Below are 18,491 nucleotides of genomic sequence, written 5' to 3'. Positions count from 1 at the left end.
CTTATTTTTTAATACTGTAGTTTTTACATTCAAAACCACTCAGTGTCTGACAAGTTTCCTTAACCTAGATCAGGGGATGGGCAGACTACAGTCCAGTTCACTGCCTGTTTACATAAATAAATATTTATTGGAACATAGCTAGGCCCATTCATTTACATATTCTCTATTGCCACTTACATTCTACAAAAGCAGAAATGAGTAGTTACATCAGAGACCTAAAGTACTTACTACCTGGCTCTTCAGAGAAAAAGCTTGCCGACTCTTGACCTAGATAATCACTGGGTGTCATTCTTACCTATACCACTATCTAATCATTCCTACAGATGCTGGCCCTACAATAACTGCCTTTAAAAAGCAGAGCTCTCGGGCCACCCTGGTGGCCCTAGTGGTTAAGTTCGGTGTACTCTGTTTCAGCGGTCCAGGCTCAGTTCCTGGGTGTGGACCTACACCACTCGTCTATCAGTGGCCATGCTGTGAAGGCAGCTCACGTACAAAATAGAGGAGGACTGGCAACAGATGTTAGCTCAGAGTGAATCTTCTTCAGCAAAAAAAGAAAAAGCAGAGCTCTTATAACATTAATCTTTCATCTGAATTTAGGTTTAGAAATCTCACATTTTCTTCTCTCCTCTCAAAGTTTTTTATAATTCTATCACATACAAAATAAGTAAAATGTAAGCAATAAGCTGAAATCGCCTACTTAATTCACTAACAATTTTTTATTTCTTAATAATCTAAGCACTAAGTAATTAGGGTGATTGATCCCTCAGCAAGACTATGAAACAGGTGAAGTTTCTCCTGCTTCTCATTTCAGCAAGTCCCCTTTTCCCAGTGACTCTATCTGATCTGGGCCCCATTGTCAGAGACTCTTACCTAGATGTCAAAGGAAGGAAATTTTATGAATACCAACTAAAAGTTTTCAAGACTCAAAAGAATAACTTTCTCAGCATCATTTAAAGTCCTATCTCTGGCCAGAGAGGGAAGGATTTGGGGTCATGATGACCTACTAACTGGTAAAGCTAGTTCTACAAGACTAATGTCTCCACAAAAGACTGGTATCTCCGCAAATTCAAGGGTTTATAGGTTTTTTGTTCTTTCTTTATTTAGTTCGTTTTTAGTGAAAAACTTCAGGCTATCTAGTCGTGTGTCGAGAGAGAGATACCAACATAATTTTCAGAATGAAAGTGAAAAGCAAAAATCATAATTCCTATTCTATTCTTAAATTTCTTTCTCAATTTCACACTGATTTACTATGTATATTTGGATTTATTAGTCTTAAGTATGCCCCAAAGGAGATAAAGATTTTTCCAACTATCCATGAAATAAATGGCAGAAACCTTTCCAACAATTGTGGGTAGAAAGCTTTCATGTTAAATTAGTCAAAGCACATAAAAATTTGATGCCAATTTCTTGGTTTCAATATTATATACTAAGATATTCCATAAATTATGCCAAATTAATAACTGATAATTGCTTCCACAATAAATAGCAGAAGCGGGCTATAATGTAAGTGCCTGATATTAAGCTTTTTGATTGTAATGAAAGCACCTGACATTAAGCTTTTGATTGCTAAGGTATTCATTTCAAAGACATCCTTCTTGAATAAACATATTGCCAGCTGTATGACACAGCTATTAGCAAACCAACTGGATAAGAAACCCTGACGTCCCCACCCATGAAGTCCCCCTCTTAGAAAGCCTGGAGACCTAGACAACTGACTGCTTGAGTGTTTCCATTTCTCCCTTCCCATGCCTGAATCCCCGCTCTTATGCTGTAAATTCGCCAATAAACAGTGAACTTGCGAAAGCCTAGACACCTCACTCTCAGACCCTAATAAAGGCAGAGCTTAGCTTCGCACTCACCCCCACCCCACTTTCCACCTCACTGTGTGGCCCTGGGTGTGCTGTGTACCCTCTAGGATCTGTGAGTAACAAATGTTGTCCTTCAAAGTAAAGTTCCCCGATGGTTTCTTGCTGAAGTCCGACCAGAGATCGTAATAAGAACCACAAAGGGGGCAGGCCCGGTGGCGTAGTGGTTAAGTTCGCACGCTCTGCTTTGGTGGCCTGGGTTTGCGGGTTCGGATCCTGGGCATGGACCTACACCACTCATCAAGCCATGCTGTGGCAGCGACCCACATACAAAATAGAGGAAGACTGGCACAGATGTTACCTCAGGGCCACTCTTCCTCAAGCAAAAAGAGGAAGATTGGCAAGAGGTGTTAGCTCAGGGCCAATCTTCCTCACCAAAAAAAAAAATAACCACAAAGGCTGGCTGAGCCCAGATGTTGGCCCTGGTGGTGGTGCGGAAATGCCTGTGGGGCTCGCTATGAGTAAATACAGTCAGGGAATACCTCAGGCTTTCCTAGCCAAGAACATCACTATCACTAGGCTGGGAGGACACAACTAGACTGCTGAACACAGTGTCATCTGTAATATCAAGGGAGGGAAAACAACAGATGTTTCCCACTGATGATAACCTGTCACTATTCGCATAAGATAAGGTAACTTTCCAGGTTAAGCAGTGGAGTGCTCCGCTTTTAGGAACAACACAAACTATCAATTCAATTAATCCTCACATCTGACCCCTGAAGTAGGTATTCTCCCTAGTTTTTATTTTAGAGGTAAGGAAACTGAGGCTCAGAGGGCTAAAGAAATGCTCAAGAACACATAGCTATTAAGCGACAGAGCCAGCATTTAAAACCAGCCTCTACTGACATCTAATTCGATGATCTTTATACAAACTACATCATCTTGCTTCTGTCTAGCTAAAACAAAGTTGCACACTCTTGTTTTTATGTTCCTTTAATAAATCTGAATTTCCATATAATCAGACTCAACTAAGAAAATAACTGGCTAAATGATTAGAATATCTGATGAGATGAACAGACTACCATATAAGCTTCATCAACTTTTTGCTAAAGCCAGGGGACTGTGCAACTCGTCAAAAGTCAATCAATCTGTGCACCAAGACTTCACCAGCAGGCCTTCATGCTTTTCCATACCATTTTCTATATAGAAAGTCGTAGTAGTCAGAATGCCCTTGCTTTCTGAATCCTATCTCATAAAATAACTAGCCAGGATAATGAAAGCTGCATTTCTCACACCATCAGAGATTATAAGAAAACTCTGGAGATTTTTTTTTTTAGTATAAGATAGTAGTCCTTAAAGATCTTTTAAACAAATAAAAAAGTCTGAAGTGAGTTAATTTGTGGACAATATCTTTTTACAGCTCCCTAAATTTACATATTGCTAAAAAATTCAAAAACAGGTTTTCTTGATATGGTTCAAATTAAAATATAATTTATTATAATATAGGATGAAACATTAGACCTTAATCTTTGTCAGTGAACTCTGTCTCACTCAATAGTGTCATAAAGTAAAGTTAATGTCAAATAAATTCTATATTTAAAAAAAATGTAAATGAATACCCATATTCTGGCATGCAATTTAATCACAATAATTTTATGTTAATGTTTTTTTCTTTGCATCTCATCTTCCAAACTGAACATCTATGGAAAATAACCTAAGATTGAAGCTTATAAAAAGTATTTTAAAAATGCACAGAGTAAAACAGTTATGATATATATATCATAAAGATATTTTAATAGTTCAAAATAAATATTAAAGCATGATAAGTTGATTTCTTTTCCAAACCCACTTTGCTGTCAAGGCTCTTCATGGTTAAGAGATCAAGTGTCTTCAGAGAGTGGCCTGTTGGTGAGATGAAGTAGAGGCACACATGGATACGAGAGTCATGGTAGTTAAAGAGAGAACGCTTAATCTTCAGTTCTTCTTGGAGATAGGCCTCAAACTGAGCATCTATGTAGTCAACTACTGGTTGGTAGCTGAAAAAATAATTATTTAAATATTTAATATAATATATTCATGCCACCTTAATAAGATATTTGTGTAACTCTCAAGTTGGAGATCTGTATTTTCACCAGTCAACAGAAAGTTAATATCTATGCTAAACAGCCAAGTTTAATAATAAAACAAATTGTGCAGAACATGCATGTACAAAGGTAGTACTTTAAAACCATCAGGACAACCTGTGCTTTAAATTGCTTTATAGAAATGAGATTGAATTTACATTGATTTACTCTCACATTCATTCATCCACTGGATCCCTTCCTGACAAAGGTTCTCACACCTGCCAGACTCCTGAATGAGGCTAGGCATCTAACTGCACATGGCATATTATTTAACTGAGAAAAGCCATGAGTATCAATAACTTAAAAGCTATTTAAGTCACATTCTACGACTTCTTGCTTCTTAAATCAGATTCGTCAGGCATGAAAAGCATTAACATAATAAGGAAGGAAGGGCACACATCAAAGGAAAGTATCTCACTAGGACTGTAGGCCTGGTTTTATTCTCATTTCACTATAAACAGTGGAAAGGCACATCACATTCCATGCTCTGATCACTTCTCCCTGGCATGCTTTCTTCCCTTTAGCTGTTACAGTCTACTCATTCTTCAATATACAAATCATATCACAGTGCATGTGCAGAGCACTGTGCTCGTGTGGTTTCAAGATTAGTCTATGAATGCTCCACTTCATTTGTTTTTTGTGTGCGTGTGGAAGATCAGCCCTGCACTAACATCTGCCAATCCTCCTCTTTTTTTTTTTTGCTGAGGAAGACTGGTCCTGGGCTAACATCCGTGCCCATTCTCCTCCACTTTATATGTGATGCCGCCAGAGCATGGCTTGCCAAGCAGTGCATCGGTGTGCGCCCAGGATCCGAACCGGCAAACCCCGGGCCGCCGCAGCTGAGCATGCGCACTTAACCGCTTGCGCCACCAGGCCGGCCCCTCCACTTCATTTTAATGTGCTAAAGCACTGCCTATGCAACTCAACTTTCTACTCTTAACTATTCTCATTAAGAAAATCTGGGTTTCCATGTGAAAATAACAGCAAACAGTTCCTCTGTCAAATTCCCTGGACACATTTATAAGTATCTTTGTAGCCCCCGAATGGAGCAGTACCTTGTGCGGCTGAGGTACTCAAAAAATGTGTACAGAACTGAGCTCTTCCATAAAGCTGCCTGACTCTTCTTGTTCCTTGAGGAACATCACTTCTTTTAAACTCATAGAATCCTTGTTCTCCCCATGGAGATGGTAAGCAATGTGAGGACAGAGACAGTATCTTACATTTCTGTGTTCTCCACCACATCTAGCACAATACCTTGAACATGATCAGATGGACTATTAGGAACACCAGTGTTCACTATTAGGAACACCATCCTTGGGAAGCTGTCTGAATGTGACCCAACATGATTCCCTCCCCAAAATAATAAAATGGTAAAAATTAATCTGTAAGTACATATTTAACATAAAAATTCCAAAGAAGCTTTTATTAATGATTTAAAATGGCTCAGTAATATGACCTAAATAAATAGCCAGAAATGTTCCTCTATCTGAAGGCTTTGCATTATGCTTGTCATAAATGAAAACCATAAACATTTTCTGCTAAATAAATAATATGCCATTAGGAATTCTTCCACAGAAATTTGCCCTATGTTTCCATTCCCACTAAACTGCAGACTCAGTCTTTCAATGAAATGAAAGACACTGGCTTAAAATATAAAAATCACCTCCTTAAAAACATAAAAGTACTCTAAAGCAGTAAGGAACTAACCAGGTCAAATTTGAAGAGAGAGCAGAAACTGAGAGAGGTAAGTAGAGGATTAGAGCAGGAATCAGTAAATGGGCCAAATCCAGGCTAATGCCTGTTTTTGTAATTAAGGTTCTACTGAAAACAGTCACGTTCATTTGTTTATGCATTGTCTATGGCTGCTTTCTGCTACAATGGCAGAGTTGAGCAGTTTGGACAGAGACGATATGTCCTGCAAAGCTTGAAATATTTACTCTCTGGCACTTTACAGAAAAATTTTACTAACTCTGCACTAAAAGCATCAATGATAGTTTCATTCTGAGGCCATGTGTCAATTCAGTTCTTGGGCTTTGCTCCTAAAGGACTCACAGGACAGGAAAGAAGAAATCAAAGGCCAGGGCTCACATAAGGTGGAAATCTATTGAGAGGCTGCGTCCCCACAATGAGTGACACTCTAAAAGCTTATACCTTTAGGGTAAGAATGAACTAGAAGTAAACCTACAATTCCTCCCCTCTCCCCAAGAATCTGTAGGGAAGCACTAAATGAAGCACGGAAAATAAAAAGAAAAGAAGAAAACAATCCCATCCTTGAGAACTTGTGGCCCCACAGTCAGCTCTTACACATAACTGCAGCCCAGGTTCATACTGCATCTTTGATTCTGGGAGCCACAAGCCACGAAACAGGCTTAGGGATCCTCAGAGTATTAATGTCCAAGGGGCTGAACATAAGCAAATCCAAATCTGTTCAAAGGAAGACATCTTCATCTTAGACCTTAAAGTATCTCTACAAATCATTTGTCAAAGACCATGAGAACTATGATAAAAATAACCAGGCACATAAGAAAAGAAAAAGCACAGTGAAGGAGAACCAAGGAAAAAACAGATATCAGAAAAAATAATTGCAAAATTTTAATATACTGGAATTATAAGCTATAATTACAATAGAGACAAAAGAAATAAAAATAAAAGACAAACTTGAATATATTGTGCTGGGAATAGTAAAATAGTAAGAAGTGATCCTACAGATATGAATATGAACCACACAGAATGTACAGACTTGAAAAACATAATAACCAAAATGGAAAACTCAATGGATTAGTTTAACAGTATATTAGATAAAGCTGAAGAGAGAATTTGTATACTAGAAGATACAAAAATAATTACCCGGAAAGCAATAGAGAGAAAAAAAGATAAAAATATGGAAGAGAGATTAAGAGTAAGAGACATGGAAGACATAATGAGAAGGTCTTACATACATTTCATCAATGTTTCAGAGGGAAAGGAGATAGAAAAAGGGGCAGAAGCAATATTGAAAGTGACAATGTCTCAGATTTTTTTAAAGAATTGATGACACTATTCAAACTCAAGAAGTCAAAGAAATCACAAGCAGGATAAATTAGAAATAAAAAAAAAACCCCATATATGTTATGGGAAAACTGGAGAAAAACAAAAACAAAGATCTTAAAAGCACTGGAGGAAAAAAAGAAAGTATTCTGAAGGAGAAGATAGACTGACAGATGACGTCTCAACAATAAAAACACAAGCCAGGAGACAGTGGAATGGCATCTTCGATGGGAAAAAAGAAAATTATTGCCCACCCTGAATTGCAGACCCAAATAAAATTTCAAGTATGAGAGCAAAACAGAAATTTTTGGTTAAGAGGGTAATAAATATTGGCCACATAAAGTAATAATAATAATGTCTTGTGTGGTTAAAAAAGAGAGATAAAACATATCACAGGGTAAGTCAGAAGATGGGGGTTAATGGAGTTTAAGTATTCAAAATTTCATTTTATTGTCTATTTGTATCATCAGGGAAAAGTACAAATATTAATTCATCTTAAACTTTGATTAGGTGAGAGATTATATTTTATAATTTCTAGGGTAACAACTACAAGAAGAGAAATCAAGCAAGAAAGGAAAAAGAAATGTGGAACTGGCAGGACAAAAAGAAAATGGAAAATAAGATGATGAGTTTAAACCTAAATATATCAGTAACTACATTAACTAAATGTGAATGAACTAAATGCATAATTAAAAGATAAGCATTGTCAAAGTAGATTTTAAAAAAGCAAACAATATGCTCAATAAGAAACATATCTAAAGCACAAGTGTACAGAAAGCTTGAAAGTAAAGGGGTAGGAAAAAATACACCATACATAAGCAAGCTGATGCACCTATACTCAAATCTGCAACATAGACTTTAACACAAGAAGCATTCCAAGAGAAGAAAAGGCCACTACATAATAAAAAGTTTTGACTCTTCAGGATCAAATAAAAGTAGAAATCAAAAATTAATTTAAATGGGCAATACCATATATTAAAATTTGTGGGATGCAGTTAAACCTATACTTAGAGGGTAATTTATAATCTTAAATGCATAAGGCTGAGAATCAATGGGAAATTAGAGCAAATTAGATCAAAACCCAAAGACAAGTAATTACAGATATAAAAGCAGAAATTAATGAAATGGGAAAAAAAAAGTATAAAATTGAGAGGATCAATAAAACCCAAATTTGAAAAGACCAAAAAAACTGACAACACTTTGCCGAGCCTGATCAAGGAGACAAGAAAACAAGCACAAAAAATGAGTATCAGGACAGGAAATGCAGGTATCATTACAGATGATGTAGACAATAAAAAGATATTAGGAGTAATCTGTCAATATTCTTAAGTAAATCTATTTGAAAATTTGGATGAAATGGACAGATTCCTGGAAAATTGTAGCTTATCACAACTGTCTCAAAACACAACTCTAAACTGTCATGTAATCATTAAAGAAAACTTATTAGTAACTCAAAATCTTCTCAGAAAACTCCAGGCCCAGACGGTTTTATTGGTGAGTTCCACCAATCATTCCAAGGAAAAATTAACCTTATACAAATTTTTCCAGAAAATCGAGTGAAAAAGTCCCAAAACTCATTTTAGAAGGCTAATATAACCTTGATAGAAAAAAGAGAGAGACAGGATAAGAGGAAAATGCAGGTTGAAAACCTCACTTATAAAACATAAGATGCAAAAATACTAAAAGAAAAAAAAAATCAAATATAGCACAATGTAAAAAGAATACCAAATGGTATCCAAGATTGCAAGGTTAATTCACCAAGAGAAAATCAGTTACTGTAACTCACCTTATTAAAGGAGAGAAATTACAATCTTCTCCACAGAATGCAAAAAAGAAAATCTGATAATAATATCTATTCATGATTTTAAAAAAACAAGTCTTACTAGTAATATAAAGTAACTTGCTTACTCTAACTTAAAAAAAAAAAAAAAAGAAGGCAGCATAATACATGGTAAAAAATAAAGCTTTCCCTTTGGAGTCAGGACAAGGCAAGGATGCCCACTATCACCAGTGACCATCCAACAAAATATTCTAAGTCCTACCCAGTGCAGTCAGGTATTAAAAATGAAAGAAAGAAAAATAAAGACTACTGTCTTCAGCCATGATGGGGTAACTGGGATTGGATTTACCCTCCCACTTTAAACAACTAGAAACTTGGACAAAATATATGAAAAAAGGTTTTCAGGCATTGAGCAACAGGCATTATAGAACTGTGATCACTGAGAAGAGAAATGAACGAGTGGAGCTCTCCAGTCTCCTGAGCATACGCCAGGAGACCAGCCCCCAAGGCACAGCACAAGACAGCGCAGACCTGGCAGACCCGCCGAGTGGGGAAATGCAGACAGGAGTTCAGGGAGGCCAAAGCAACAGAATGTGTAGGAGAGAACCCTGGAGAGAAGGGAGCTGCACTGACATAAAGTGCTCAAGATCTGGAGGGAGTGAAGCACTCATCTGTGTACACACATGGTGAGGAAAGTGCCCAAGGCTGTGGACATTTCCTACATTATAGTCGGGCTGGTGGGTACAACACTGTACATTTGTCAAAATTAATTGAACTGTATACTTAAAAAAAAAAATCAGTGCATTTTATTTATATAATGTAAATTATACAGCAGTAAAACATTTAAAAAGAAAACAAAAGAACTGAAAAGGAAGAAATACAAATGTCATTATTTGCTGGCTATACTATTACATATATAGAAAATCTAAACAAATTTAGAGATGAATTGTTGAAATTAATCAGAGAATTTACAAAAATTGCTATCTGCAAAATCAAATTTCCATACACCAAAGAGAAAATGAAATATTTTTAAAAGATACCATTTATGAGAGCATCAAAATCGCGAAGTATCTAAGAATAAATTTATGCAAAGCCGTATAGATCTCTATATAGAAAATTATAAAAAAATTAATAAGATTCAAAGCAACCTGTCACAGGTCTTTGCCTCTGCCACTAATCTGCTTCTTCCAGAAAGCCACACAAATCATTTCTTGAAATTTAAAGCAGAACACACAAATGTGCTGAAAAGGCTAATGTAAGTCACATAAAGAGAATCATTATGCAAAATATTTTCCCTCTAAAGCAAACTTTAGGAAACTAGGAAATTACCTCTACCAATGAAAATATATACATTTCAAAAAGAAAAAAGAACAAAAAGTTATTGCTTTACTCCAATCTACTTCTCTTTTTCATATTTTAAATTTCATGTAAAATCTATAATCAATCTTTACAATACCATAGGAGAAATAATGACATGAAATATAAATAAAAATTTTATCATCAAACTTTTCTTGCAATGCTTAATGCACCTGGCTGATTTGGCTAGAATTTCACAAAAAAATTCATGCACCAATGATCTGGCCATTGTATGTTTGCCACTGTATGTCTGTCTCTCTTTTTTTTTCCGTAACAAGATAAGTCCTCCTAAAACTTAGTACAAATCATTTAATATACACTGAATTAGCACATCAGGAAATAATTAAAAACATTTTTGCTGAAATACACATTTTAATAATGTGATTCAAATTAGTCTAAAGAAATCAGACAACTGGATAGAAAAATGTCAATTAGAACAAAATATTGCTTAATTATTAAAAAAATTAATGTCTGAGAGGACAGAAATAGATTTCAGAGTAGAAAATCAAATCATAGCTTATGTGGCAAGATGGCAAATGTCTTGAAATAAGAAAAATTTGTTTTTTTACAAGAAGAAAACATGTACCTCTCTTCTTTGTTTATTTGGTCACCAAATCCCACTGTATTCACAATGGTCAATTTTAATCGAACATTACTTTCCTGGAGTTCATATGTCTGAGCTTTAAGTTTAACATGTGGGTAAAAATGTGAGGATTCATGGTCTTCAAAATTAGTATTAAACAATGTATCAATCAACGTTGATTTTCCAATTCCAGTCTCCCCTGAAAGAAACAAACATACATCTTCACAGGTGCACAGGACAGACGAGAAAAAATAGAAGTGTAAACTCTTAGTGGTTTCAAGGATCCCAAATATTTCAAAGGTTGGATTGGTCATGAAAGAAATACATGCTAAGGCTGGCCTACTGAGTCATTTGCAGAGCATGAAAATGAGCAGGTATGCTAAGTAACTCACAACTCTGAAGAAAGCACTGAAATATTTAAAGAACAAACAAAAAGTTTAAAGCAGTACAGCTAAGAAAAACAAAACTGATAGAATTTAACTAACTGAACAAAATCTGTGATCATGATCTCAAATTGATAACATGAACATCATGCTGGTTATGACAAGAATGAAGTGAGCACAAGAAATATGAAGGAAGAATTTAAAGGAAGAGTTTGGCACTTACCCACACAGAGAATATTAAAACAGAAGCCTTGCTGAACGGATCTATTGACCAGCTGATCAGGCAAACTCTCAAAACCAACATGGCCAGACATAGTTAAAGAACGAATATTTTCTCTTTTTTGCTGAAGGAAAACAAAAACAACAGGGACAATGAAGAAAAGTTTTACTAAAATAGGACTAGGCACATTTGAAAGCTTAAATATAATTTATCAAAGAAACTAAAGATTTTATGATCATTACACCTCCTTTAAGATACAAATGATTAAGTAAATTTGTGTCCAGACTCTCAAAACACGTATTTCTTATTCTCTTCATATGATGAGAGTCCAGCACTATTAATAACAGTAAAATATTTGATTCCTAAAAATAGGGAAATACTCAAGTAAACTATGGTGTATTTATTCACAAAATGGAATGTTTAAAGTCATTAAAGATGTTTACAATAAATTTTTAACAACTTAAATTCTTACATTAAAATGTCAAGTGAAAAAAGTATAATACAAAATTATAGATACAGTTCCAGCTCCTAGTAATAGCAGAGTAACTTATGTCACACTTCCCTGCTAATAAATATTATAATCAATTCTTTCAAGGCACTGGAATGCAAAGGCAGAAAGACACTGGAGGGAATGAGACACAAGAGAAGGAGACCATGTAAGGCGAGAGGCAGATTTTCTAGCTCTTCCCCGAGGGCACTCCAGTCACTGCTGCACAAAGAAGATAAAGCTCAAGATGGAAGTGGTAGTATTAGTGGGTTGAGAAGTCAGTTGGAGATAAGGGCAGGCAGATCAACTAAAAACTGAAGAAAACTCCAGAAAGGAGAGAGTACAAAATCTGCAAACACACTCCCCTCAAATCTTTGGCTGACTGCTGAACTGCACATGTACTGGGGGGAATACAAAAAGCCTAACAGGGAGGAAATGGGAATTGGAAGGAGCTATGTAGACTTTTCAGGAGTGCCATCCTAGGGAGCTTGAATTTTAAGTCTGTAAGTTAAAGGGGCTTTGTAAACACTTCAGGCATTCCCCTGAAAACATATGGGTCACATTTTAGGAGTAAGGATCACATCTCAGGAATCAGAAATGCTCCCTAGTACTGAAGGCACCATTGAAATAGACCTGCCCTAACAAAACCTATACCCAAGACTCAACACGATCAGTGTCACCAGCCAGTAATTTAACTGCCAGCTAGAACAAAGGTCAACACTCTTTGGAAGAAGAAAACAGAATCTAGCACCTCTACAATGCAGCATCCACAATATCTACTCTATAATAAAAAATTATTACAGAGGAAGAAGCAGAAAAATGTGATTCATAATCAAAGGGGAAAAAAAAAACAGTCGAGAGAAAGAGATCTGCAAATGAACCAGATGTTGCATTTACTGATAAGAACTTTAAAATAACTATGATAAATATGCTAAAGGAGAAAAATATGCTCTTTTTCTACAGGAAAAAGTGGTGACATGACAGGGAATTATAAGAGAGATATGAAAGCTCTCAACAACAACAACAAAAGGCAACAAATGGAATTCCTAGAATGGAAAAAATGCAACATCTGAAATAAAAAAGTTACTGGATAGTATTAAGAGCAGATCAAACAAAAGATTTATTCCATAATTATTATCCAAGGTAAATATCTTTATCCAAGCTAAAAATCTCTTATAGGACAGATAAAACTACAACAGAGCCTCAAAAAACTGTGGAAAAGTATCAAATGGCCTAACATACCTATAATCGAAATATCAGATGGTAAAGAGCAGCGGTAGCAGAGGGAGGGAGAAAAGAAATAGCTAAGTAATAGTGACTGAAAATTTTCCAATTTTCTAAACATGAACTCAGAGATCCAAGAATTTCAGCAAACAGGAAAAATCCAAAGGAACCCACAACTAGGCACATCAGAGCAAACTGTTTAAAACAAAGATAAAGAAAAACCTTACAAGCAACTAGATGTGGGGAGACATATCACACACAAGTAAAATGTATAAAATGACCACAGGTTTCTCATAAGAAACAACACAAACCAGAAGACAACCGAACAACATCTATAAGATGCCAAAAGAAAAAAAAATGACAATCTAGAATTCTATATCCAGTGAAAATATTCTTTTACAAATGAAGGCAGAATGAATACATCTTCAGACAAACAAAATCTGAGAAAATTCATTGCAAGCAGACCCACACTACAAGAAATGTTAAAAGTTCTTCAAGAGAAAAGAAAATGACAGATGGAAATTCATATCTACAAAAAGGAATGAATATTGAAAGATAAAAATGTGGGTTATTTTAAGAAATTTTTTTGCTTCTTTTAATTTCTTGAAAATATAATTGTTTAAAGCAACAACAACAATGTATTACAGGATTTATAAAAATGGATAAGTAGAATGTATAAGAATCACAGTACAAAAGATGGGAGAAGGAATGGAGATACATTGTTGTAAGGTTTCTGTATTATTCACGAAGTACAATAATACTGTTTGAAGGCAGTGTGTGATGAAGCTTACGTCAATTACTATTTTAAAAAATAAAAGACCAAAGAGGTATGGCTAATAAGCCAATAGTGAAGATAAAATGCAATCATAAAAATACTCTATTAATCCAAAAGAAAGCAGGAAAAGAAGAAAAATGAAAGAACAAATGGGACAAATAGCAAACAATAACAAACTGGTAGACGTAAACGCAGCTATATCTACATTTAAATATAAATGGTCTAAACCAGCACCGTCCAATAGAATTTTCTGTGACGATGGAAATGTTCTATATCTGAGCTGCGCAACAGGTAACCACTAGCCACCCGCAGATATTGAGCACTTGAAATGTGACTAATGCGACTGAGGAAGTGATTTTTAAATTTTATTTAATTTTAACTAAATTTAAATGGCCCTATGTGGCTAGAGGCTATCATACTGGACAGTGCAGGTCTAAACATTTCAATTAAAAGAAGGAAACTCTCAGATTGGATAAAAGAGCAAGACCCAACTATATGCTGTCAATACAGTAACTGACAAACTGATTCTAAAATTTATATGGAAATGTAGGAGATTTAGAATAGCTAAAGCAATTTTACAAAGGAACAAGTTGAAGAAGTCCTACCTAATCATAAAGCTACAATCACCAAGAAGAGTGGTACTGTGACAATCTAGTATTTATCGATTTGTCTACTTCATCAAAATTAACAACCTGTGATCACCAAGGAATATGTCAGTCACAGACTGCGAGAAAATATTATATATATACAACAAAGTACTTGTATTCAGAACACATAAAGAATTTGTATGATTCAATAATAACATAACTCATTTTTTTAAAAAACAGATAAAAGACTTGAACAGACACTTCACAAAGAAGATAAAATAGCCAATAAGCAAACAAAAGAGTGCTCAACATTACTAGCTGTCAGGGAAATGTGAATTAAAACTACAATAAGATACCATTGAACACTCACTAAAATGGCTAAAATTAAAAAGGCTGATAATGTCGAGTTTTGGAGATGAAGAACAACAACCGGAACTCTGATAAACTTGCTGGTATGAAGGCAAAATGGTACAGCCACTGTGGAAGACAGGTGAGTAGTTTCTTATAAAGTTAAATACACATTACTATATAACCAAAAGCAACCCCACTTGTAGGTACCTAGGATAAATAAAAACATATATCCATATAAGGACTTGGCACAAATGTTCATTGCAGCTTTACTCCAAAAAGTAAAAAACTAGAAACAACCAAAATGCCCAACAACTGGTGAATGGATAAACAAATCGTAGTATAACTATACAATGGAATACTAAACCACTGATACATGCCACAACATAGATAAATCTCGAAAGCTAAGTATCTAAACAGTGATTTATTTACTGTGACTTGAATTAAAAAAAAAAGTATATTTTTTCATATATACATGAATATGGATGAAAATGTCTCAATGTTCTACTGTCTTCTGGTTTGTGTTGTTTCTTATGAGAAACCTGTGGTAAAATATGTTTTACTTGTGTGTGATATGTCTCCCCACACCTAGTTGATTGTAAATAGTGAGAGACTATTGAGAGTGGTTACCACTGGAGACCGGACTTGGAGGTTGAGAAGAGTGGTTTTAGAGATGGGGGTGAGAAAAAGTTTCTTCTTATTGTAAATGGTTGGTAGAATTCTAAGATGGACCCCAAGATTCATGGCCCCTGGTATACCCACACCTTCTAGTCATTCAATCAAATACTCATCTAGGTGCTGCTGTGAAGTGATTTTGCAGATGTAGTTCAAGTCCCAAATCAGTTAACCTTAGAAAGGGAGATTATCTTGGCTGCACCTGACCTAATCAGGTGACCCCTTAAAAGGGACTGAGAACTTCCAGGTGAAAGGGGTTTGAAGCAGGAAAGGGATTCAACATTCGAGTTTTCCCTTGCTGTTTGGATGACCGAGAGCCATACAGCAAGGACCCAAGAATGATCTCTAGGAGCTGACAGCAACCAGCCAGCAAGGAACTGAATTCCGCCAACAACCTGGAAGAGTTAGGCAGGGGAGCCTGCAGACAAGAACCCAGCCTGAGTGTGAGACCCTGAGGAGAGAAGCCAGCTGTGCCACACCTGACCTTCTGACCACACAACTGTGAGCTAACATACAGGTGCGGTTTTAAGTAGCTAAATTTGTGGCAATTTGTTAGGGAACAACTGAAAATGAGTACACTGCATTCTCTTGCGTGCCCTTTGAATTCCTGTTAGTCATGAAAGCATGTCATCTTCATGATTAAAACAGAGAGAGTGAAGAAACACCAGGCTTCCTAGTCATGAACATGTTCAATAAGATCAGAATAACACTTGTTAGAGTTTTTATATGATAACCACATGCTTATCACATACAAGTTGAACTAAATGGCCTGTAGAATCCCCTCTGGTTCTAAAGCTATGTGATTTTAACGTCATGGAAATAAAAGAAGCTTTTCAGAAATGTGGGAGTAGTCACCATAATTTACTGAAGAAGAGGGGCCAAAGAAAGTGAGGACTATGCAATGACCACTCAATGGACTGGTCACTAAAAGATTTCAGCAGAGCAACGTGTTAGAAAAGTCTCTGAGGTGATAAAATAAAGATGGAATAGACTATTATGACCAATGAGAAAAAAAGATTAAAAGGGTGTCAGTTTGGTGATCAAATTACGGTTTTTCAAAACTGTGGGGAGCTTCCCATGTGACGAGGAAGAGGGAAAAACAAGAAGAGACTTACTGGAACACAGAACTAAAGCAAATTAATTAATCTTATTGAATTATCCACACTTGCATTTGCAATTTTCTTTTAAAAAAATCGACGACTCACCTCTTTCACCAAGTTAAATTTACTCCCTTTTTTTTTTATTATAGATTTCAATATGAAACACCAAATACATCCTCCTGTACAGGCACACTGAGAAGGACCTTGGAAGCATGAAGGTCTGATCGCACACTCAGGAAGGCATCTGACAGGGCCATCCAGCCACTTCCTACCCTCTGTCATTAGAGGAGTTCTCTATATCCACCAAGCTCAGCAAGTATGCCCAGCAAAAGCAGTGCTAGTCTTCCTACTGAATGCTGTGGAAGCAGCTGGAATTTTAATTTGCTTAATGTTATATAAGATAGAGACATTGTAGACACTCAACAATTACTCAACCCATCATTGATTTTTAACTTGAATCAACATAAAAGTTAATTCACATTCAAGCTAAGTACAAACAAAAGTCTGTTAGATTTCTGAGTAGTTATTTTGAAATCATAGACATTTACAGTGTGATATGGATCTATATAAAAGACATACTCACCCTATGTTCATCATCAGATACTTGTGAGGATATACAAGTTGTTTTTGTTGCCACGTGAGACTGAAAGAGCTGAAAAAGAAAAAACAAATTAAAAAAAAACACAGATAGGGAGCCAGCCCAGTGGCGTAGTGGTTAAGTTCGTGCGCTCTACTTCGGCAGCTCGGGGTTCGCGGGTTCAGATCCCTGGCACAGACCTACACACTGCTTATCAAGCCATGCTGTGGTGGCATCCCATATACAAAATGGAGGAAGACTGGCACAGATGTGAGCTCACGGACAATCTTCCTCAAGCAAAAAGAGAAAGGTTTGCAGCAGATGTTAGCCCAGGGCCAATCTTCCTGAGCAAAAAGAGGATTGGCAACAGATGTTAGCTCAGGGCTAGTCTTCCTCACCAAAAAAAAAAAAAAAAAATGGATGTAGGAAGAAAAAATGCAAACGGTGCCAATGAGAAAACAGTGCAAAGTAAGTTCCCTTCCTACTCTTGCTTCCCTAGTACCTCAGTAGTTCTTTTCCTCAGAGGCCACCAGACTCTTACGCAGCCTTCTAGACAGATGACATGTGTATAAGCATACGTGAATATGCAGGTCTCTTTTGTTTATATAAATGTCAGTGGCCTACTGCTCTGCACTGTGGTGTTTTTGCTTCATCTCTCCTGAAGACCGTTTCACTCGTATGTGGTTCTACCACATCGTTTCTCTAGTATAGCATTCTGCTCTGTGTACTACGGTATAGATGCATGTTCTATCTTTATTTAAGCAGTTTCCTAGTCCTTAATTTGTTGTTACGTGCCATCACGTCAGCTCCTACTCCTGGTGACCCTATGCATGAGTGATGTCCACAATGTCCTGTCCTCAACAGCCTACTCAGCTCCTGCAGACGCAGGCCTGTGGCTTCCTTTATGGAGTCGACCAAATGGTCCTTCTCTTCTCCTGCTGCCTTCTACTTTTCCCAGCATTATTGTCTTTCCAGAGAATCCTGCCTTCTCATGATGCACCCAAAGTAGGACAGCCTCAGTGTTATCATCTTTGCCTCCAGTGATGGTTCAGGCTTAATTTTCTCTAGGAGCCACGTGTCGTCTTTCTGGCAGTCCAGGGTATCTGTAGAGCTCTCCTCCAACACCATGTTTCAAATGAATCCATTTTTTTCCTGTCAGCCTTCTTCCCTGTCCTGCTTCTGCACCGGGACACAGTGACTGGGAATACGGGGGTGTGGCTAATCCTGGCCTTGGTCTCTAACGACACCTCCTTACACTCGATGATCTTTCCTAATTCCTTCATTGCTGCCCTTCCGAGTCTCAGTCTTCTCTTGGTTTCTTGGCTGTGGTCTCCATTTAAATTGTTGACTAAACCAAGGCAGACCAAAATCTTTTAACAATTGCAGTGTCTTCAGTGCCTACATTAAGTAGTGTAGTTCTTCTGTAGTCATGATTTTTGTC

At 36.5% G+C, this 18,491-nt stretch overlaps 1 protein-coding gene across 2 annotated transcripts in view; it reads right to left on the bottom strand.

The window, feature by feature from the left end:
* Window positions 1-18,491, bottom strand: part of SEPTIN10 (septin 10) — a 63,086-nt gene that overhangs the window by 21,802 nt on the left and 22,793 nt on the right. Inside the window, exons 2-5 of one of the 2 annotated variants that reach the window (XM_058534324.1) lie at window positions 17,057-17,125; window positions 11,281-11,401; window positions 10,678-10,873; window positions 3,655-3,841 (exon numbers count right to left, since the gene is read on the bottom strand). In XM_058534324.1, the coding sequence (XP_058390307.1) occupies window positions 3,655-3,841; window positions 10,678-10,873; window positions 11,281-11,371 (474 nt within the window). In that variant the 5' untranslated portion in view covers window positions 11,372-11,401; window positions 17,057-17,125. The remainder of the gene's footprint in view (window positions 1-3,654; window positions 3,842-10,677; window positions 10,874-11,280; window positions 11,402-17,056; window positions 17,126-18,491) is intronic. The other variant, XM_058534323.1, reaches the window with a different exon arrangement.

The sequence above is a fragment of the Diceros bicornis genome, chromosome 40, assembly GCF_020826845.1.
Source record: "Diceros bicornis minor isolate mBicDic1 chromosome 40, mDicBic1.mat.cur, whole genome shotgun sequence".
Classification (NCBI taxonomy): Eukaryota; Metazoa; Chordata; class Mammalia; order Perissodactyla; family Rhinocerotidae; genus Diceros; species Diceros bicornis.
The sequence above is the reverse complement of the archived record's forward strand: the minus strand, read 5'-3'. Positions and strand labels throughout refer to the sequence as shown.